General features: G+C 38.4%; 2 protein-coding genes across 4 annotated transcripts in view; one reads left to right on the forward strand and one right to left on the reverse strand.

Annotated features, from left to right (window-relative positions):
• Positions 1–16301, forward strand: part of jkamp (jnk1/mapk8 associated membrane protein) — a 41793-nt gene extending 25492 nt beyond the window's left edge. For 2 of the 3 annotated variants that reach the window (XM_078562736.1, XM_078562735.1), the window contains 4 exons: positions 7404–7610; positions 8189–8370; positions 13454–13530; positions 15415–16301. In XM_078562736.1, the coding sequence (XP_078418862.1) occupies positions 7404–7610; positions 8189–8370; positions 13454–13530; positions 15415–15633 (685 nt within the window). In that variant the 3' untranslated portion in view covers positions 15634–16301. The remainder of the gene's footprint in view (positions 1–7403; positions 7611–8188; positions 8371–13453; positions 13531–15414) is intronic. The other variant, XM_078562737.1, reaches the window with a different exon arrangement.
• Positions 16302–17273: 972 nt separating this feature from the next.
• ccdc175 (coiled-coil domain containing 175) overlaps positions 17274–24164 on the reverse strand; it is a 122696-nt gene continuing 115805 nt past the window's right edge. The window contains exons 16-20 of the mRNA XM_078562730.1: positions 19094–19246; positions 18584–18686; positions 17997–18040; positions 17732–17882; positions 17274–17648 (exon numbers count right to left, since the gene is read on the reverse strand). Of these exons, the coding sequence (XP_078418856.1) occupies positions 17599–17648; positions 17732–17882; positions 17997–18040; positions 18584–18686; positions 19094–19246 (501 nt within the window). The 3' untranslated portion in view covers positions 17274–17598. The remainder of the gene's footprint in view (positions 17649–17731; positions 17883–17996; positions 18041–18583; positions 18687–19093; positions 19247–24164) is intronic.

The following is a 24164-nucleotide window of genomic DNA, read 5'->3' on the forward strand; positions in this document are numbered from 1 at the left end:
AAAGGATATTAGTAAGCCTGAGGATTGGGAGTGTTTTAGAAACCAGCAAAGGGCCACCAAAAAATTGATGTAAAGGAAAAAATAGATTATGAGATAAACTAGTCAAGAATATAAAAACAGATTGTAAGAGCTTTTACAAGTATATAAAAAGGCAGAGTAACTAAAGTAAATGTTGGTCCCTTGGAAGCAGCGACAGGAGAAACTATCACAGGGAATGAGAAAATGTCAGAGACATTGAAAAAATATTTTGTCTTCACAGTAGAAGACACAAGTTACATATTAGAAATAGAGAGCAGCCTAGGGGCTAAAAAGAGTGAGGAAATTAAATTAATTAATATCAGCAGATAAATAAGTATGGAGAAAGTAAGGAACTAAAATCTGACAAATCCCCAGGACCTGCTGGCCTACATCCTAGGGTTGGAAAAGAGATAGCTGTGGAGAGTTTAGATACGCTGGCAACGATTATCCAGAATTTCCTAGATTCTGAAATGGTCCCAGCAGATTGGAAGTTAGCAAATTTAATACTGTTATTCACGAAAGAGGGAGAGAAAGGGAACGACAGGCCAGTTACCCTGACATCAGTCATCAGGGAAGTGCTGGAATTTGTTATTAAGGAAATAGTAACAATGCACTTAGAAAGCCATAGTATGATCAGACAAAGTCAGCATGGTTTTGGTAATGGGAAATGATGATTGACAAATTTGAGGATGTAACTAGTAGGGTAGATAAAGGGGAACCAATAGATTCTTGGATTTCTAAAAGACATTCGTTAAAGTACGACACAAAAGGTTAAAAGACAAGATGGGGGCTCTTGGAGTTGGGGGTAATATTAAGCATAGATAGAGAATTGGATAACAGACAGAATGCAAAGAGTAGGGATAAATTGGTCAATTGAAAACCAGGCCAAATTTAGAAGGTTCAGAAGGGAATTAGAAAAAGCACATAAGAGAGAGCATGAGAAGAGACCGGCATCTAACATAAAAGAGAATCTAAAAGTCTTCTATAGGCATATAAATAGTAAAAAAGTGGTAAGAGGAGGAGTGGGGCTGATTGAGGACCAAAAAAGGGATTTACAAATGGAGGCAGGGGCATGGCTGAGGTATTAAATTAATACTTTGCATCTCTCTTTACTAAGGAAGAAGATGTTGCTAAAGTCATATTGAAAGAGGAGATAATTCAGACACTTGAAATGTTTAAAATTGATAAAGAGGTAATGGACAGGCTGCCTGTCCTTAAAGTTGATAAGGCCAGGATCTGATGAGATGCATCCGAAAAAAGTGTGTGGAAATTGCAGAGGCACTGGCCGTAACTTTCCAATCTTCCTTAGACTTTGGGATGGTGCCAGAGGACTGGCAAATTGCAAATTTTATACCCTTGTTCAAAAAGGGTGTAAAGATAAGCCCAGCAACTATAGGCCGGTCAGTTTACCCTGGTCAATGTTGAAATTTTTAGAAACTATTATTTGGAACAAAATTAATAGTCATTTGGGGAAATGCAGGTTAATTAAGGAAAGCCAGCATGGATTTGTTAAGGGCATCGTGTTTAACTAACTTGGTTTTTTTCATGAGGTGACAAAGAGGGTTGATGAGGGTAATGCTATTGATGTGGTGTACATGAACTTCCAAAAGGCATTTGATGAAGTGCCATACAACAGACTTGTGAGCAAAGTTAGAGCTCACGCAATCAAAGGGTCAGAAGCAACATGGATACAAAATTGGCTGAATGACACGAAACAAAGAGTAGCGGTGAACGGTTTTTCGGACAGGAGGAAGGGTTATTGTAGAGTTCACCAGTGATTGGTGTTAGGACTCCTAGACCTTGGTGTACAGGGCACAATTTCAAAATTTGCAGGTGATACGAAACTTGCAAGTATTGTGGACCATGAGAAGGATATTGTCGAACTTCAAAAGGACATACACAGGTTGGCGGAGTGGTGGACAAGTGGCAGATGAAATTTAATGCAGAGAAGTGTGAAGTAATTCATTTTGGTAGGAAGAACATAGCGAGATAATACAAAATAAAGGGTATAACTCCAAAGTGGGTGCAGGAGCAGAGGGACCTGGGTGTAGACGTGTCTAAATCAAGGAAGGTGGCAGACGGTTGAGAGCAGTTAATAAAGCATATGGTATCCTGAGCTTTCTCAATAGAGACATAGAGTACAAAAACAAGGAAGTTATGTAAAACCTGTATAAATCACTGGGTTGGTCTGAACTGTGTCCAGTTCTGAGCACTGCACTTTAGGAAGTATGTGAAGGCATTAGAGAGAGTGCAGAAAAGACTGCAATTTCCACTCTCACTTTTTTCGGATGGTTTTAAGGATGAGGAACTTCAGTTATATGGATAGATTGGAGCAGTTGGGATTGTTCTCCTTTTGAGAAGACAGGTTGAGTGGAGATTTGATAGGGTATACAAAATCATGAAGGGTCTGGACAGAGTTGATAGGGAGAAACTGTTCCCATTGGTGGAAGGATCGAGAACCAGATGGCAGAGATGTGAGGTAATTGGCAAAAGGAGCAATGGCAACATGAGGAAAAACTTTTTCATGCAGTGAGTGGTTAGGATTTGTAATGCACTGCCTGAGAGTAAGGTGGAGACAGGGTCAGTGGAGGCTTTCAAAAGGAAATTGGATTGTTATCTGAAATGGAAAAAGTACAGGGCTGGAGAAAAGGATGGGATTGGCACTAGGTGAATTGCTCCTTCAGGGAGCAGCACAGACGTGACTGGCCAAATGGCTGCCTTCTTTGCTATACCTATTCTATGATTTTATGATATTCTTTGGAGTTTAGAAGAATGAGAGGTGATCTCATTGAGATATACTTAAGAAGTATGACAGGATAGACACTGAAATGTCATTTCTCCTGGCTGGGGAATCTGGAACAAAGGGGCAGAGTTTCAGGATAAGATGCTGATCATTAAGGCTGAGGTGGGGAGAAATTTCTTCACTCAAAGGCTTGTGAATCTTTGGAACCCTCTACCCCAGAAGGCGGTGGATGCTCCATCGTTGAATATATTTAAGGCTAAGATGGGTTGATTTTTGGTCACTTAGGGAATCAAGGGATATGGGGAGTTGAAGCCAAAAATCAGCCATGATCATCTTGAATGGCAGAACAGGCTCAATGGGTCATTTGGTCTACTCCAGCTCCTGTTTCTTATGTTCTTAACCTAAGGGGTATGACTGTGTCCCAAACAAAGTGTTGCAAGTAACTCTTTCACTCCTTCCTAATGCCCCACAATGTCTGCTGCACAGATTCTGAAGTTCCTTGAGCTACAGACACTTTTAGCTGATGTGATTGTCCGGGACCGCAGTGCTGCCCAGAAACGCCCACATGTTGCTGTTATGGCACACTAGCTGCTCTGCCATGTCTACCTAACCTGTTTACTTATTTAATTCAATAAAATTATATTCAGTCGATTATTTTTAGTTCTATAGATTAATTTGTCTAGTAAAGCAATAGTTTTTTTTATTCATTTATGGGATATGGGGTTTGCTGGCTGGGCCAGCATTTATTGCCCATTGCTCGCTGCCCTTGAGAGTAAGTCACACATTCCTAACTTTGAATTTGATACATCTCCCTAGCTTAAAAAGCAAAACTAAAACTGTAATACTTATCCCTTCTTGCTGTCTTGTGAGGTCACTCCTTGATTTTCTTTGTTGATCTTGAAGCTCCGGCTCCCATTGCTCTCCCACACATCCACTCTTGTGCCTTGTTTTATCCTGGGTTGTTCCTCTCGATGTCCCATAGGTCCACTCTTGTGCCTTGTTTTATCCTGGGTCGCCCTTCTTGCTCTCCTGCTGGTCTGAACATACGAATTAGGAAGAGTAGGCCCCTCGAGCCTGCTCCGCCATTCAATAAGATCATGGCTGATCTGATTGTAACCTCAACCCCACATTCCTGCCTACCCCGATAACCTTTCACCCCTTATTAATCAAGAATCTCTCTGGCTCTGCCTTAAAAATATTTAAAGACTTTGCTTCCACAGCCTTTTGAGGAATAGAGTTCCAAAGACATTCAGCCCTCTTGAGAAAAAAAAATTCTCCTCATCCATGTCTTAAATAAGCGACCCCTTATTCTTAAACAGTGACCCCTAGCTCTGGATTCTCCCACAAGAGGAAACACCTTCTCCACATCCACACTGTCAAGAGCTCTCAGGATTATAAAGGTTTCAATTAAGTCACCGCTTACTCTTCTAAATTCCAGTGGATACAAGCCTAACCTGTCCAGCCTTTCCTCATAAGACAACCCACCCAATCCTGGTATTAGTCTAGTAAACCTTCTCTGAACTGCTTCTAACACATTTACTTCTTACTTTAAATAAGGAGACCAGTACTGTGTACACTACTCCAGATGTGGTCTCACCAATGCCCTGTACAACTGAAGCATAACCTCCCTACTTTTGTAATCAATTCCCTTCGCAATAAATGATGACATTCTATTAGCTTTCTTAATTACCTGCTGTACCTACATACTAACCTTTTGTGATTCATGCACTAGGACACCCAGATCCCTCTGAATCTCAGACCATTTAGATATTAAGCTTATTTTTTATTTTTCCTGTCAAAATGAGCAATTTCATATTTGCTCACATTATACTCCATTTGCCAGATCTTTGCCCACTCACTTAACCTAACTTCATCACTTTGTAGCCTCCTTATGTCCTCTTCACATATTACTTCCCTACCTATCTTTCTGTTGTCAGCAAATTTAGCAACTGTTCCTTCAGTCCCTTCATCTAAGTCATTGATATAAATTCTAAAAAGTTGAGGCCCCAGTGCTGACTCTTGTGGCACATCACTCGTCACATCCTGCCAACCAGAAAAAGACCCATTTATGCCAACTCCCTGCTTCCTGTTAGTTAGCCAATCTTCTATCCATGCCAATGTTACCCCCTACACTATGAGCTTTTATTTTCTGCAATAACCTTTGGTGTGGCACTTCATCAAATGCCTTCTGGAAATCTAAGTACAGTACATCCAGCAGCTCCCCTTTATCCACAGCACATGTGACTCCTTTAAAGAACGCCAATAAATTGGTTAAACATGATTTCCCTTGTACGAAACCATGTTGGCTCTGCCTGACTGCCTTGAATTTTTCTAAATGACCTGCTACAACATCTTATAGCTTATAACATTTTCCCTATGACAGATGTTAGGCTAACTGGCCGATAGTTTCCTGCTTTCTGTCTCCCTTTTTGAATAAAGGAGTTATATTTGCTATTTTCCAATCTAATGGAACATTCCCTGAATCTAGGGAATTTTGGAAAATTAAAACCAGTGCGTCAACTTTCTCACTAGCCACTTTTTTCAAGACCTTAGGGTGAAGTTCATCCACACCTGGGGATTTGCCAGCCCGCAGCCCCAACAATTTGCTCAATACCACTTCCCTGGTGATTGTAATTTTCCCGCGTTCCTCCCTCTCTTCCATTTCCTGCTTTACAGCTAGTTCTGGGATGTTACCTGTGTCCTCTATAGTGAAAACTGAAGCAAAATACCTGTTTAATTCATCCGCCATCTTTCCATTATCAATTCCCCAGATGCACTCTCTATAGGACCAACACTCATTTTGTTAATTATTATTTAAATATCTATAGAAACTCTTACTATCCGTTATATTACCAGCTAGCTTTCTCTCAAATTCTAATTTTTCCCTCTTTATTAATCTTTTTGTCATTCTTCGTTGTTCTTTATATTCTTTCCAATCTTCTGACCTGCCACCTGTATTTGCATAATTATATGCTTTTTCTTTAAGTTTGATACTCCCTTTAACATTTTAGTTAACTGTGGATGGTGGGCCCTTCCCTTGGAATTTTTCTTTCTCATCGGAATGTATATATTCTGTGTATTCTGAAATATCCCTTTAAATGTCTGCCACTGAACTTCTATTAACATATCCCTTAACCCCATTTGCCAGTTCACTTTAGTTAGCTCTGCTTTCATGCCCTCATTATTGCCCTTAAGTTTAAAATACTAGTCTTGGATGCACTCGTTTCTCCCTCAAAATGAATGTAAAATTCAATCATATTATGATCGCTGCTACCTAGGGGTGCCTTCACTAGGAGGCCATCAAATAATCCTATCTTGTTGCTCAAAACGAGGTCTAGTATAGTCTGCTCTCTGGTTGGCTCCAGAATGTGCTGTTCCAAGAAAAATTCTCTTAACTCCTCATCTATGCTACCTTTGCCCAAGTGATTTTTCCGGTCTATATGTAGATTGAAATTCCACGTAATTATTGCTGTACCTTTCTGGTAAGCTCCCATTATCTCTTTTTTTATATACCCTGCCCTACTGTGTAGTTACAATTAGGGGGCCTGTACACCACTCCCACAGGCGACTTCTTGCCTCTATCATTCCTCATCTGAACCCAAACCACTTTTACTTGTCCCACCCCCCCCTTAAACCAGCTTATATTTCACCTCTCTTCTATTTTTCCTTAGTTGTGTTGAAGGGTCATTTGGACTCGAAACGTTAACTGTGTTCCTCTCCCCAGATGGTGCCAGACCTGCTGAGTTTTTCCAGGTATTTTTGTTTTTGTTTTGGATTTCCAGCATCCGCAGTTTTTTACTTTTATCACTTCTACATCCTGGTTTCCTGAACTTAGATCATCCCTTTCTAGTGTTCTAATACCATCATTAATTAACAGAGCCACACCTCCACCTTTTCCTGACTTGCTGTCCTTTCTAATTGTCACATACCCTTCAATATTCAGGTCCCAATCTATGTCACCCTGCATCCATGTCTCTGTAATGGCTATCAGTTTGTACTTATTTATTTCTATTTGCGCTATCTGTTCATCTGTTTTGTTTTGAATGCTTCGTGCATTTAGATGCAGAGCCTTTAGTGTTGTCCTTTTATTATCCTTGTACACCTAGCCTTATCTGCTGATTTATGCTTAGATTTGAACTCTGTCCCTTCCTGTCACAGTCTCTCTATCATTTCCCATATTAATACCTGTCTCTCTTGCTTTGTCTCTACTCTTTGGTTTACCACATCTTTCCAAATTTGATCCCTTGCCCCCACTATTCAATTTAAAACCCTTGTTTTATCCTGGATCGCTCCTCTCGCTGGCCCACTCTAGGTCTTTGTTTTATCCTGAGTCACCCATCTCGTTCTCCCCAGGTCCACTTCCTTGTTTTACTTTGTGTTGCTCCTCTTGCTGTCTACATCTATTATTTCCTGTGATCTAGACCTCCCTCAATCATGGTAAAAAGCCTACTTCTATCTGCTCTATCGCATTCCTTTATACTTTTAAATCACCCCAAAATCTCCTTTGCCCTAATGCGAACAGCCTCTAATTTTCTGTTTTTACCATTTGCATTCCTCATATGATGCAGGTGAAATCTATTGTCAGTATTTTAAAAAGACTGAAGTTCACCTTAACAATTCCTGATACTCTTTTTTTCTACAGTTCCAGTGCACTTTTTCAGCATGTGACTGCATTATTGGAATGCACTGTTGCAGCTATTGTTACATTGTTGGTGAATGATCCAATAGGACAGCTAAAAATTCGGTCCTGCCGTGTGAAGACGCTTTCAGATTGGTATACAATGCTTTATAATCCAAGTCCAGATTATATCAACACATTGCACTGTACACAGGAAGCTGTATTCCCTTTGTAAGTATATGATTTTCAGTAAAACATTAATATGCTCACTTTATGGTTATATTAATTTATTTACTTCCATAAATGTAAGCATCAGTTTGACATAAAATATTTTCCAGACAGGTGAGAGCTCCGTGCAGTCCTCCAGTGTACATACATGTAGATAAAAAAAACTATAATAGTGTTAATTATTTATTAACTGTGTTTAATTTTATGCAGGTGGTAGGCACTAACTGTGGCTTCACTTAAAGATTCACTTTAAAGATGCACTTATTAAAATTGTAGGGTGGTTGAGTTAGGAACTTGCAGTGTTTAACTCTGTAAATAAATGTAAGACTAAGAATTGGTTCCAGTACTGTCCTTCACCAACTGGTTTCCTGAAATAGAACACAGAGTATCTGCCATTTTTCCCATTTCCATTTACAGAGGCAAATGCACTGTTAGCTTTTAGAGAATGAGCAATGGCTCAACGACCCTGATAAGACTGAATACAAATCTTAATTGGGAGCAGCTTTCTGAAAAATGAGAATCTCAACTTCATTAACTGCTCATGGTTGTTCCTGTGGTCAATCTTGTCTGTTTGTTTTCAGATACACTATCATCTTCATATACTACGCCTTTTGCCTGGTTTTTATGATGCTGCTTCGTCCACTCCTGGTTAAAAAGATTGCCTGTGGTCTTGGAAAATCTGATCGATTTAAAAGTATTTATGCAGCCCTATACTTTTTCCCTATTCTTACAGTGCTTCAGGCAGTTGGAGCAGGCCTACTTTGTAAGTACTTTTTCATGTTTGGATGCTATCTTTGGATCTAGCTATACTAAAACTTCGCTGACTGAAAGTTTTGCCACAGCTTACTTGATTTCAATTAATGGCCAAAAGAAATTTTGTTTATAATGTTAGTTTGTTGCAACATGTTTTGAGGCTTTTGGTATTTAATAACTATCATTGTCAGATAAAGAAATCTTGTTTCCTGTAATAAATTTTACTTGCTGTTTCATTCATTTTTCCATGTCATGAAAGACTTATTCCAAGTCCATGACCACAATACATTATCCATTCTCCTGGTCTTTGACCCTTCCTAGGTGTTCAAAGCAACTAATCATACCATGCTCTCTTTCCTTTGTTCCTTTTCTCATGACTGTTTCTGCCACCTTCATCCAGGCTGGGCAAATCTGAAAGCTCTGTATCTGAATGCACATAGCATTCGTAACAAAACAGATGAACTGCGAGCGCAAATAGAAATAAATATGATCTGATAGCCATTACAGAGACATGGCTGCAGGATGACATAGATTGGGACCTCAATATTGAAGGGTACATGACATTTAGGAAGGATAAGAAGCTAGGAAAAAATGGAGCGGTGGCGCTGTTAATTAATGATGGTATCAACAGAATAGAGCGGTATGACCTAAGTTCAGAAAACCAGGATGGAGAAAGGGTTTGGGTATGGATGAGAATTGATAAAGGCAAGAAGTCACTTGTGGGAGTGGTTACAGGCCTCCTAACAGTAACCATATGGTAGAACGGGTATAAAAGAAGAAATAATGTGAGCTTGTTAGAAAGGTATGACAATAATCATGGGGGATTTCAATCTATATATAGACCATATAAATCACTTGGGCAGAGGTAGCCTAGATGCGTTCATAAGAGTGTTATAGGTATAGTTTCTTAAAACAGCATGTTCTGGAGCCAACCAAAGAACAGGCAATACTAGACCTGGTATTGCGCAATGAGACAGGATTAATTAATGATCTCATAATGAAGGCGCCTCTAGGTAGCAACTATCATAAGATAACTGAATTTTACTTACAATTTGAGGGAGAGAAGGGTGGGTCCAAGACTAGTAATTTAAACTTAAATAAGGGTAATTATGAGGGCATGAAAGCAGAAATAGCTAAAGTGAACTGGCAAGTGAGATCAAGGGATTGGTCAATAGAGATGCAGTGGCAGACATGTAAAGGGATATTTCAGAATATTCAGGATAGATTCCAGCAGTAAAGAAAAATTGAAGGGGCGGATCCACCATCTGTGGTTAACTAAAAAAGTTAAAGATAGTATCAAACTTAAAGAAAAAACAAATAATTGCACAAGAATAGGTGGCAGGTCTGAAGACTGGACAGAGTATAAAGAACAGCAAAGAAAGACTAAAAGATTAATATGGAGGAAAAATATTAGAATACGAGAGAAAGTTAGCAGAAATATAAAAACATAGTAAGAGGTTCTATAGATATTTAAATAAGAAAAGAATTAAAGTGCGCATTAACCCTATAGAAAGTGAGTCTGGGGAATTAATAATGGAAAATAAGGAGATGGCAGATGAATTGAACAGATGTTTTGCAATGGTCTTCACTACAGAGGGTACAAATAAGACCCAGAACTAACTGTAAATCAGGAAATGGAAGGGAGGGAGGAACTCAGGAAAAATACAATCACCAGGGAAGTGATACTAAGCAAATTGTTGCAGCTGCGGTTGACAAGTCCCTGGGTCCTGATGGACTTCATCCTAGGGTCTTAAAATAAGTGGCTTGTGAGAAAGTTGATGCATTGACTTTAATTTTCCAAAACTCACTAGATTCAGGGAAGGTTCCATTAGGTTGGAAAATGGCGAATGTAACTCCTTTATTCAAAAAGGGTGGGAGACAGAAAGCAGGAAATTACAGGCCCTTTGGCTTAACATCTGTCTTAGGGAAAATGTTAGAAGCTATTATGAAAATTTTATAGCAGGCCACTTAGAAAAATTCAAGGTAGGCAGAGTCAACATGTTTTTGTGAAAGGGAAATCATGTCTAACCAATTTATTGGAGTTCTTTGAAGGAGTCACATGTGCTGTGGATAAAGGGGAACTGGTGAATGTAATGTACTTAGGTTTCCAGAAGTCATTTGATAAGATGCCACATCAAAGGTTATTGTGGAAAATAAAAGCTCATGATGTAGGGGTAACATTGGCATGGATAGAAGATTAGCTAGCAAACAGGAAACAGGGTAGGCATAAATGGATCATTTTCTGGTTGGCAAAGAGTGGTGTGTCACAGGGATCAGTGCTGGAACCTCGACTTTTTACAATTTATATAAATGACTTGGATGAAGGAACTGGAGGTTTGGTTGCTAAATTTACTGATGACACAAAATAAGGTAGGAAAGTAAGTTGTGAAGAGGCCATAAGGAGGCTACAAGGGACATAGATAGGTTAAGTGAGTGGGCAAAGATCAGGCAAATGGAGTCTAATGTGGGCAAATGTGAAACTGTCCATTTTGGCAGGAAGAATAGAAAAGCATATTATCTAAATGGTGAGAGATTGCAGAGCTCTAAGATGCAGAGGGACCTGGGTGTCCTAGTGCATGAATCATAAAAGCCAAGTATGCAGGTACAGCAAGTAATTAGGAAAGCTAATAGATTGTTATCGTTTAATGTGAGAAGAATTGAAATACAAATGTAGGAAAGTTATGCTTCAGTTGTACAAGGTACTGGTAAGATCACATCTGGAGCACTGTATGCAGTATTGGTCTCTTTATTTAAGGAAGTATGTAAATACATTGGAAGCAGTTCAGAGGAGGTTTAGTAGATTAATACCCGGAATAGGTGGGTTGTCTTGTGAGGAAAGGTCGGACAGGCTAGGCTTGTATCTGCTGGAATTTAGAAGAGTGAGCGGCAACTTGACTGAAACATATAAGATCCTGAGGGGTCTTGACAGGATGTGGAAAGGATGTTTCCTTTTGTGGGAGAATCTAGAACTAGGGGTCACTGTTTAAAAATAAGGGGTCACCCATTTAAGACAGATGAGGAGAAATTTTTTTCTGAGGGTTGTGAATCTTTGGAACTCTCTTCCCCTAAAGGTGGTGGAAGCAGAGTCTTTGAATATTTTTAAGGTAGAGTTGGATAGATTCTTGATAAGAAAGGGGTTGAAAGGTTTTTGGGGCTAGATGGAATGTGGAGTTGACGTTATAAAGAGATTAGCCATGATCTTATTGAATGGCAGGGCAGACTCGAGGAACTGAGTGGCATACTCCTGCTCCTAATTCGTATGTTAACTACATGCCTTCAGCTCCAAAAATAAGTATCCATTTTTCAAGGATCTTCCAAATCAACTTCCTTGAAAGGAGCAATTTAAGTCCTTTAACCTGCTGTAGCCATTTCTTACCATAGGGCAGATTTAATGGTGAGGAGATGGTGCATGCCCTATCCTGCCTCCAATTCCCTTGCATACTAGGAGTGCACTGGGAGCACTATCATCACATATAAATGAGATCACCTTAAGTTGAGGGTCAGCTTATTGTTCAGCCTTGGCTCTTCTATCAGCCCCGCATTGCAATATATAAGCATCTGGAGATTCCACAGAGGTTTTTTACATCACCACCCACTATTCTTCATTAATTACACAAATGTATCTGCAGAAGTAATTCAGTTTATGTGCAGTTTTTTCTTGGAGGTGATTTGGTGCTGAATATTTCTTTCCAAAGTACATTTTTAACTACCAAAAGCAGCTGTTAGTTTGCTTGTTCTGCTCAAAAAGAGTTACAGGAAAAAAATTACATTGAATTATTAAAGATATAATGCCATGGCCTAAGATTTAAAGAAAAAAATTAAAATCAGTTCTCCGCAACTTATAAATTCACCCCTATATTGATGCTGTACTCAATTGGAACAGTTTATAGTCCAGCTGGCAGATGGTTCTGTGGACAGTGTTAATACTGTTCCCTTAACCAGTTAGAAGTTAAGATTAAACATTGAAAGGTACACTTCTAAAGCCTGTTTTCCTTTTCTGTACAAGTCAATTTAGGCTGAGAATTTAAGGCTGTTTAGGGTCATTTCATCCCAGATTTAGGTTCCCTCGTTATGGTTGTTCCTAGTGAGTTACCATATAATTATGTGTCTATTTGTCTGTGTATTTAATAGATGAGAGCGAGTTCATATCAAATGTTGTTTAAATGTATATATGTGGTAAATAAGTCAACATACAGTCAATAATTATACGTATTATGACTGATGCAGTTGGTAAAGCTGAGTTATTTAAAAATCCCAGAGGGAAACGTTAAACGACCTATAAGTTTAAGTGTTATGTTTGAGATGTGACTCTAAATTCAGGAATCAAACCACCAGTTCTCGAGGTTTTACGTTAAACTAGATGAAACATTTTATTAATTTACATAGGTTAAAATATATATACACATGGCTACAAATTACTACCATCACAACTTTGAACAAATTCACAAACTAATCTCTATTAAGGCAACAGCAACCCATAGACTTAGCCAGACACCAGGCAAAGCATTTTCACCTTATGAATTCAAAATGAGGTTCTTTTCACTTTGGTTCCTGTGGAGACAGTTGGAGGCTTACAGTTGCCTTTTGATCTCACATTGCCCCTGCTCTGCACACCCAAAAACTGAAGTTATACCAACCAGTACTCATTGAGTGTAAATTCTCATTGTATCACCAACCTCTGAACTATACCTCTGGAACAATAAAACCCCTTTCATAGTACCAATTTTATTAGTAATATAAACAAATTGCTTGGTATCTGCTGGATAGGTGTCAGTTTTCACCCCACTTCTTGAATACTCTATTCAAAAAATGCTAATGCACGCTATCTCTCTTACATATCAAAACTAGTACACATCAAAGCATCCAGACTAGCTGTCTTTAATCCAATTAAGACACACCCACAGACTAAACCTCTATTTTAAAAGAAAAATATTTCCAATAATATTCTATACATTAATAGCTTCATGACAGTATTATAATGGATATTGTATGTTGACTTATTTGCAAAAAGTATCCAACATTATAATGCTGTATAAATGTATAATGTACAGAAAAAACCATTAACTAATTTTTGGTCTACACATTTATTTTAGATTATGCTTTTCCTTACATAATTCTAGTCTTGTCCTTGGTAACTTTGGCAGTATACATGTCTGCTTCAGAAATACAGGTAAGTTAGAGCACTTGAATCAAAAACTATGAAGGATATTTGTCACTATATCACAAATTCTAGAGAACTGTAAATTTAATGGTGTACAAACTGTTTCTCAATACAACAGTTTGGAGAATTTTTAGCATTTCAATTGAAAACATTTAAGTTACAATAGCACATGGGACTGAGACGTAAAGCTCACCTTTTGTAAACAGAGTATATGCAATCAAAGGTTTTATTGGAAGAATTGTTATATAAAAATTAACATCCGTCATTGGGAAAATAGAGTATTATAAAGGATGTAATAGCAGAGCATTTAGAAATGCATAATATAATCAAGCAGAGTCAGCATGGCTTCATGAAGGGGAAATCATGCCTGACAAATTTATTAGAATTCTTTGAGGAGATAACAAGCAGGATAGATAAAGGGGAACCAGTAGATGTAATATATTTGGATTTCCAAAGGCATTCGATAAGGTACCGCACATAAGGCTCCTTAATAAGATAATAGCTCATGGTGTTGGGGGTGGTATATTAGCATGGATAGAGGAATGGCTAACTAATAGAAGATAGAGAGTTGGGATAAGGGGGGCATTTTCAGGATGGCAACCTGTAACTAGTGGAGTGCCACAGGGATCAGTGCTGGGGCCACAATTATTTACAATATATATTAATGACTTAGATGAGGGAAGTGAATGTAGTATCACCAAGTTTGCGCAGGCCAGAAAAATAGGTGGGAAGGCAAGTGGTGAGGACGACACAAAGAGTCTACAGAGGGATATAGACAGGTTAAGTGAGTGGGCAAAAACTTGGCAGATGGAATATAATGTGGGGAAAATGTAAGGTTATGCATTTTGGCAGGAAGAATAGAGGAGCCGAATATTATTTAAATGGAGAAAGTTGCAGCACAGAGGGCTTTGGGAGCCCTCGTGCATTAATCCCAAAAAGCTAATATACAAGTTCAGGAGGTAATAGGGAAGGCAAATGGAATGTTGGCCTTTATTTCAAAGGAATAGAGTATACAAAAATAGGGAAGTCTTGCTAAAACTATATAAGGCACTAGTTGGACCACACCTAGAATACTGTGAACAATTTTGGTCCCCTTATCTAAGGAAAGATATACTGGCATTGGAGGCAGTCCAGAGAAGGTTCACTAGGTTGATCCCAGGGATGGAGGGATTTTCTTATGAGGAGTGGTTGAGTCTGTTGGGCCTGTACTCATTGGAGTTTAAAAGAATGAGAGGCAACCTTATTGAAACATATAAGATTCTTAGGGGGCTTGACAGGGTAGTTGCTGAGAGGTTGTATCACCTTGTGGGAGAGTCCAGGACCAGAGGGCATAATATCAGAGTAAGGAGTCACCCATTTAAGGCAGAAATGAGGAGGAATTTCTTCTCTGAGGGTAGTGAATTTGTGGAATTATTGACTGTAGAGGTTGGTTCATTAAGTATATTCAAGGCTGAGATAAATTTTTCATCAGTAAGGGAATCAAAGATTATGGGGAAAAGGCAAGAAAGTGAAGTTGAGGATTATTAAATCAGCCATGATCTCATTGAATGGCGGAGCAGACTGGATGCGCCAAATGGCCTACTCTTTACTCCTACGTCTTTATAAACAGTAACTTTAATTTGTGATGATTGGAAGCTTTGTTATGACACAATTTTTAGGGAATCATAGGAGTGATAAGTATGATCAGCTCCATTAACGGCTAAGAAGCAGTTTTAGGATGTTGCTGAATTATTGAAGTTCTAATTGGGGGGAAAAGTATAATGAAATTTCTAATTCAACCTTCACTCCAGTTCGATTAGAAATGCAGATCAAATTAAATGGCGTTGTGTTATAATTGCAATAGGAGTAAATATAATTTCAAAAATGACTTAAAAATGTTCTCTTCACTAACAGACACACAAGGATCTGATCACCAAAAAGAAGAGGCTGGTTGTCCTGTTCAGCCATTGGATGTTGCATGCCTATGGAATAATCTCAATTTCCAGATTAGATAAACTGGACCAAGATTTGCCTCTGCTGGCTTTAGTGCCCACTCCAGCACTTTTCTACCTGTTTACTGCTAAATATACAGAGCCTTCAAGGATATTGTCAGAAGGTGGCAATGGACATTGAGAAAGGGGATATTATAGAAATGCAGACAGATCAGAACAATGGATGTTTTAAACAGATAATTCTAGCAGCCTGAGAAGAAATATCAGTGTAATTACTTTCAAAACTACTTTCTTTGTTCAGTTGATGTACTGTCTGCTTTATAAGTATGAATATTGTAATGTTTTATTTACACGCTTTGACAAAATAACATTAAAATGCATAAAAGAAATTTTATTTAAGTAAATTGAATACATCTCACATAGCCGCTATGGATAATACAAATGTAAATTGCAGCTTCTTTGTTATCCTGTGTGGGGAAGATATAAATGGTGAAGGTTTGAAAGATTTATGTAAAAGCAGTATCGTAGCTTCTCTTTGTAGTTCTGCAGCTGTCCAAATTCAATCAATATTTTTCTTTTCCACTACTGATTTTACCATTGTATTTCTGAATTTTTGCAATTGCCAATGCTTCTAAAGATTTCCTTGACCTCAGGAAAAAGACTGTTAGTCAATTCTCCCATAATGAACAATAGGCTGTTTTTTCAGAAGGGCAGTACATTCAACATGCTGATTGGTAGAAAGTTGGAAGAAACTGTCTAAATTGAAGATTGATTCTGATTTTCTTTCAGGAGCTCTCCACAGTTTTAAGAAATTAGATGAAGATGAAAAATAAGTTACCACATTAACAATGAGTCCAAGGCCTGAATTTTTCAGACCGGGGTGGTTGCGGATTAAGGCCCGCCCAGCGTAAGATGTGAGCCGTAGCGCTCAGTGCTACTTGTGCGGGCGGTGGAGGAGGGAGAGTTGGGGCCAGCGCTCCAATCTCCCTGAGGCACGGCGCTGCCTCGGGGGGGATTGAATCGATATTGAAATAATTAAATAAATGGTGGGAAAAAATTAAACATGTCACCTCATGTGACTCTGTCACATGAGATGGGACATGTTTTTAGATCTCAGAGAAATTTTTTATTTATTTAACAAAAGGCTTTAGGAAAACTCATCCCGCTCATGGACAAGGTTTCCTAAAAAACAAAGGCCGCTTGGCCCTTTCGCCTGCCCGCCAACCTTAAGGTTGGGCGGACAGCGTTAACAATTACATTAATTACTTGCTTAATGGCCTTAATAGGCCGTTTATATATTGGCAGTGTGCGTCCATTGAACGAAACATCGCGATGACGTCGGGCCGCACGCCAACTGAAAAATCCTGCACCATGTTTTTTCCACTGTATTTCTGAGCTACTCATTTGCCACATTAAGTATATGCTGCTCTACCTTTATCCTGTTAGCTTTCTATTATTTGAGGTGAATCTTTGGATTAAACTTTTGAGGCAAGAAGATCCTTGACTATGCTTCAAATCACAATTTTGAGCTTTTAAATTGAAAAATAATGATTCAGAACACAACATAAAACAAAATCAGGTAAATATATTTTTCAGAAAACTTGGTTACAAAGTGCTTTAAACAAATAAACTTGGAAATGATTGAGAGAAACTGCAGCTGTGCATTATCACAGTGAAATGCCTGTCAGTTCATAGTTTGATTGACTAAGTGGTTATAAACTCTTTGAAGTGGGACTATGAATCCCAATGCTTGTTTTTTAAGGGATTAAAGGAAGTTAAATATAATAAATAGGTTTTGATGAATGGGATTGTAATTTTTTTCAGATAGTGAATTCATCAATAGACACGACTTTATTTAATCTCAGCATGGATCATGAGGTCTGTCCTTGGTGGATACTGGGGTGGGGTGGGTCGGAGGGCAGTTTTTACTTTCATTACTTTGACAAAGTAGTTCCCCCCCCCCCGCCGCCCCCAGAATGAAAACCCAAAGTTCCAGGCACTTTTTCCTGGGTCGGGTTTGTGGAGCCACGAATTGTCCCGACTCTGCACTCCTGACCCAGGAGCAAAAATTCAGGCCATGGTATTCTATTGAAATGTAGTTAGTGATGTAACGTAGCAATGTTTTCTTACCCCATATAATGGAACATCATTGAAGTGTTTTGGTTTGTCCTATCATGCATATTTCCTTGCTTTCTTCTATGATTCAAAGACAAAATACAATTTAAAATACATTTAATCCAACTAAGAGTAATTTTAATTAAAACCTATCTGTGGCCTACCAATAGAAGTGGTTCCCACAAAGGATTGCAGTTTACTTAAATACTCCTTGAGCTGATCACTAATGCTGCCAATCTTCTGTTCTCTGTGGTAGATTTTCTTCATCAATTCCTCTATGACATTCAGTACACTCTGTTCACATGCTGCATGCTCCTGCAAAAGTGGCAAGAAACAACACCATTTGTGAATTCTATGTCACTGTGATAAACATATTTACATTAAGTGCACAATAAATACATGTAAAAATAAATCCTTGTCACCAGCTACCTTATGAACATTAGCCTCCAATGTCCAGTTTTTCTGAAGGTTACCTAAAAACCAAGAAAAAAGTGAGCTTTGTTATAACATATGTAGGCAGTATTCCTTGTAGAATTAAGTATAAACAGTTTTCTTAACTTTTTGAATTAGTGACAAGCAGTGCATGCACATGTGCTAAACTGCAATGCTTAATGGACACTGGAAGTGCAAATGATAAAATTGTGCATATGTAAGTGAAGAAAACCAATGCTAGCAAAAACTGGAGCATTTAAATTATAGAACACCATGTTTATATCGTTTCTGAACTCTATTTCAAATATAATTGACCTGCATGTTTTAAACAATATGCTTTAGATATAAATAGGTGTTTAATATGCTTTATTTCATTATAATGAAATTATTTACATCCAAGGTACCTAAGCTTTAATGATCAAAGTTTGCACCATAATTATTAATTTGTGGGAGAAATATTTAGGAATAAGAACCATCTGTAAGCTTCAATAATTAAGAGGTGACTTAATTTTTGAACTAAAACCATTACAGCATATTGTGTCAACTTATTTAAAAAGAAAACAGCTTTTTTCCCAGGTATGCACCATAAATGATTTGGAGTTCTGTCTCCTGTTGTTTCTTTGCTGCGTTTTGCTTTCCTACTCCTTCATTGAGTGAGGCAATAGCCTTCGCCAGTTGGAAGTTGCACTGCCAATGAAAAATAAGGAAAAGTTAATTCAAACAAGCAGTTGTTAAAGTGTAGTTTCTTCAGTGTAGTCCTCCTAGTCCTGCACATTTTCCCAGAGGACTCACTGATGGTGATTAGGAACACAAACTTGGGTCCGATTTCTAATCTTTCTCAACTAAAAGCACTAATATCAACTCGAGTGCTCCATAAATGCCTGGCCACAACAGCAGTTCCTGTGACTTTTTCCTCATGCTGTTCTTTCAAATCAAAATGAATATGCTTTATTTTACTGTCATACAGGAATATTTTCTCCTTGGCAGCTTGAAGAAATTCAGCTGTGTAGATGTTGGAAATACATGTAAAATGTGGATATGTATAGTTATTTGTCAAGGTAAGACTTTGCATCACTAAATAGATCTTTACTCACCAGTTTCAGTTTGCAGTTTTCCATCTCAACCTGTTCAAGTCTTCTACTTGCCTCATAAATATCTGCTTCCATCAATTTTATTTGCTCAGCAGTATTTTTAACTTGCTGATTGAGGCTGCTCCGTATTACGGACAACAAAGCTTTTAGTTCCGGCTGGTGAAATAGATCAATGCAATTAACGTATGAATACATAATACATCTAATATGGTATTGATATACTTGATACTCTTCAATCGTTCAAAAAAAAATCACATGATGGCCCATAAATTGCTGGAATGACACATCTTGATGGCCAGTTGCCAGAAGTGCAAATTGATAATGACTTGGTGTGGCGCACTCACTGATGCAGCTGTGACTTCCTGAGCATCAGGTCCAATAAGTTATTTCCATAACAAATTAAATTTAAGAATTGAGAGTGAACAATGGAAAAGGAAATAGGATTAGAGTCAAAGAGAAATAAAGAAAGATTGGAGGAGAGGAGGGAGGATAAACTGAAAAATTAAAGCTAATAAACCTCTAGGCATAATTTACTATGTGCAGGAGTGTGGCAGTTCAAATGTTCCCTTTCTGGGCCTCCAAAATTGAATGACATATCAGGATAAACTGTGTCATTAACAGGGCCAGCCTTAAATGGCTGGAGAAGCTTAATTTGTCTTAACGGTGTAAATCAAGCAATTTAATGACACAGCTGGGAGTCATGGACATGATAATTTTTTTGACAAGGCTGAAGGCAGAATGCTGGATCTAGATCAGAAACTTGTGATTTGGAACAGATGGCGTCTCCCTTTCTCACCACAAATTGCTCAGATATTTTTCACACACGATCGATGGTTAGTATCATGAACTTACCAGTATTTTCAAAGCAAATTCTTACTATAACTTTTTTATCCACATAGCAACTAAATAACTGACCATTAATAAATGTGGAATGATTTGAAATAATATCTAATACACTTTCTTATTCACTGTTCATTAAATGCTTTATATTTTAAAATTTGCTTGCATCAGCTAAACAAACACAACTGCAAGGAGGAATAATATGCTAGAAGGAGCATCAAATGAAGCCTTTTGGGTTAAACTGAGGAGTAAAAGAGGGACCATCACGCTGCTGGGAGTATATACTTTAGACCCCAAACATTCAGAGGGAGAAAGAACAAATTGCTGAAAAGATAGAAACAAAAGGGCAGTAATAATAGAGGAATTTTAAACATGTATTCAGAAAATCTTTTCTAGCCAGTACATAGCAAGTGCAAAAGGGAGTTCTGGACATGGTTTTAGGGAATGAATCTGGGCAGGTGGAAGGGAAATCAGTGAGAGAATATTTTAGTGGTAGTGCTCATAATTCAGTTAGACTAAGAGTAGTTATGGGAAAGAATAAGGATGGACTACAAGTAAAAGTTTTAAATTGGGGAAAAGACAATTTTACTAAGTTGAGATGTGATTTGGCAAAAAGCTACTTCAAGATAAATCAGTGTTAGAGGGATGCAGTTAAGGAGAGTTCACAACAAATATGTTCCCACAAAGTAAAATGGTGAAACAGTAAAATGATAGGAGGTTATGTTGACAGTGCTATAAAGTGGCACCTGCTCACTGATAACCTGCTCAGTTTGAGTTCTAACAGGACCACTTGATGTCATATTATTACAGCATTAGTCCAAACATGGACAAAAGAGCTAAATTCCAGAGTTGAGGTGGGAGTGACTACCCTTGACATCAAGGCAGAATTTAAGTGTGGTACCAAGGAATCCTTTTAAAAATAAGTCAATGGGGATCAGGAGGAAAACTCTCCACTGGCTTGAGTCATACCTAGCAAAAAGGACAATGGATACGTTTATTGAAGGCCAAACATTTCTGCCACAGGATATCACTGCAGGAGTCTCAGGGCAGTGTCCTAGGCCCAAATATTATCAGCAGCTTCATCAATGACCTTCCCTCCAATGTAAGTGGGTATGCTGCTTGATGATTTAACGGACTTCAGTTCCATTAGCAATGCTTCATGTAATGAAACAGTCTGTATCTACACACAGCAAGAACTGGTCAACATTCAGGCCAGGATTGATAAATGGCAAATAGTCATTGCCTGACACTTTCTGTGGCGCACATGTTATGTCTAACAAAAGAGAGTGTAACCATTTCACCTTGACATGCAAAGCATTACCATTGTCAACTCCGCAATTATCAACATCCTGGGGTCACCACTGATCAAAAAATTAACCATATAAATACCATGGCTAAAAGAGCAGGAGAGGCTAGGATATTTTCAAGTTCACCTCCAAGTCACATATCTCACTGACTAGGAAATTGTTGTTCCTTCATCACTGCTGGGTTAAAATTTTAGGACTCCTTAACTAACAGTATTGTGGGAATAATTTCACCACATAGACTGCAGTGGTTGAAACGGTGGCTTACCACTGCCTCAGGACAATTAGGGATGGGCAGTGGATGCTGGTTTTGCCAGTGATGCCACATCCCATGAATGAACAAATAGATTTAAAAATATGCAAATTACACTTTCCCTTCCCTGCATTATAGAAAAGCTGATTTGAATCATGCTATTGTACTGGTAAATATATTAATACATGACAAATACTTCTCATAATGATTCATTTTAATACAATTTATAATGTGTTGTCTTTCGATATATGGTAAGAACAGGAAATTGTTGGAGCTGTGGGCTGACAAATCCCTGGGTCCTGATGGACTTCATCCTAGGGTCTGAAAAAATAGTGGCTACTGAGATAGTTGATGCATTGGTTTTAATTTTCCAAATTTCCCTAGATTCAGGGAAGGTTTCATGAGGCTAGAAAATGGCAAATGTAATCTCTTTATTCAAAAAGGGAGGGAGACAGAAAGCAGGAACAGTTAGCTTAACATTTATCATAGGGAAAGTGTTACAAGCTATTACTAAAGATGTTATGGCAGGGCACTTAGAAAAATTCAAGGCAATCAGGCAGAGTCAACATGGTTTTGTGAAAGGGAAAACATGTTTCACCAATTTATTGGAGTTCCTTGAAAGAGTCACGTGTGCTATGGATAAAGAGGAACTGGTGGATCTACTGTACTTATCAAATGCCTTCAGGAAATCTTAAGTTGCCACATAAAAGGGTATTGCAGACAATAAAAGCTCATGGATTAGGGGGTAACATATTGGCATGGATAGAAAATTGGCTAGCTAACAGGAAACAGAGAGTAGGCATAAATGGGCCATTTGCTGGTTGGGAGGATGTTACAAGTGGTGTGCCACAGGGATCAGTGCTGGGGCCTCAACCTTTTACAATTTATATGTGACTTGGATGAAGGGACCAAAGGTATGGTCACTAAGTTTGCTGGTGAGACAAGGATAGGTAGGAAAGTAACTTCTTAAGAGGCCATAAGGAGGCTACAAAGGGGCATAGGTAGGTTAAGTGAGTGGGCAAAGATCTGGCAAATGGAGTCTAATGTGGGAAAATTTGAAATTGTCCATTTTGGCAGGAAGAATAAAAAAGCATATTATCTAAATGGTGAAAGATTGCAGAGCTCTGAGATTCAGAGGGATCTGAGTGTCTTAGTGCATGAATCACAAAAGACTAGTATGCAGGTACAGCAAGTAATTAAGAAAGTTAATAGAATGTTATCATTTATTGTGAGGGGAATTGAATACAAAAGTAGGAAGGTTATGCTTCAGTTGTACAGGACACAGGTGAGACCACATCTGGAATATTGTGTACAATATTGGACTCCTTATTTAAGGAAAGATGTAAATGCATTGGAAGCAGTTCAGAGAAGGTTTACTAGGCTAATACCAGGAATGAGCAGTTTGAGGAAAGGTTGGACAGGCTAGGCTTGTATCCACTAGCCATTGTTTTATCTCTACCTTTTAGCTTATTTCAATCCCTTCCCCCCACCCCACCCCCACTAGGGCTATCTGTACCTTGCTCGTCCTGCTTTCTACCCTTAATGTCACCTATTAGCACATTTCTTAGCTAATATCATCACCGTCAACACCTCTTTGTCCTTTTGTCTATGACATCTTTTGGCAATCTCCACCTATCACTGGCCGTCTATCCAGCCCTACTTGTCCCACCTCCCCTTAAACCAGCTTATATTTCACCTCTCTTCTATTTTTCCTTAGTTCTGTTGAAGAGTCATATGGACTCGAAACGTTAACTGTATTCCTCTCCGCAGATGCTGTCAGACCTGCTGAGTTTTTCCAGCTATTTTTATTTTTATTTCTGTTTTGTATCCACTAGTGTTTAGAAGAGAAAGAGACGACTTGATTGAAACATATAAGATCCTGAGGGGTCTTGTCAGGGCGGATGTGGAAACGATGTTTCCTCTGGTGGGAGAATCTAGAACTAGGGGTCACTGTTTGAAAATAAGGGGTCACCCATTTAAGACAGAGATGAGGAGAATTTTTTTCTCAGAGGGTAGTGAGTCTTTGGAACTCCCTCAAAACATAATGGAAGTAGAGTCTGAATATTTTTAAGGCAGAGTTAGATAGATTCTTGATAAATAAGGGGGTGAAAGGTTATCGGCGATAGGCGAGAGGTTGCAATCAGATCAGTCATGATGTTATTGAACGATGGAGCAGACTCGAGGGTCTGAGTGGCCTACTCCTGCTCCTAATTTGTATGTTATTAAAAAATGTTTTAGGAACAAAAGAAACTGCTTCAACACAATCATCAATAAGGATAAACGGATAAGATAAGGGAATTATAAATTTTGGTAGGAAGAATGAGGAAAGTAGAGGTAAATTAAGGATACTATTGTAAAGTGGATGCAGTAACAGAGATCTGGGGGTATTTATATGCACACGAAGGTGGTAGGGCAGGTTGAGAAAGTAGTTAATAAGGCATATGGGATTCTGGGCTATATAAATAGAGCATAAAAGCAAGGAAGTTGTGAAGAATCTTTATAAGATGCTGATTTGGCCTCAACTGGAGTACTGTGTCCAATTCTGGGCACCACACTTTAGAAAGAATGTGAAGGCTTTGGAGAGGTTACAGAAAAGATTTATGAGAATGGTTTCAAGGATGAGAGACTGAAATTATGTGGATAGACTGGAGAAGCAGGTGTTGTTCTCTTTACAGAA

Source organism: Cetorhinus maximus, chromosome 18 (genome assembly GCF_964194155.1).
Source record: "Cetorhinus maximus chromosome 18, sCetMax3.hap1.1, whole genome shotgun sequence".
NCBI classification, from domain to species: Eukaryota; Metazoa; Chordata; class Chondrichthyes; order Lamniformes; family Cetorhinidae; genus Cetorhinus; species Cetorhinus maximus.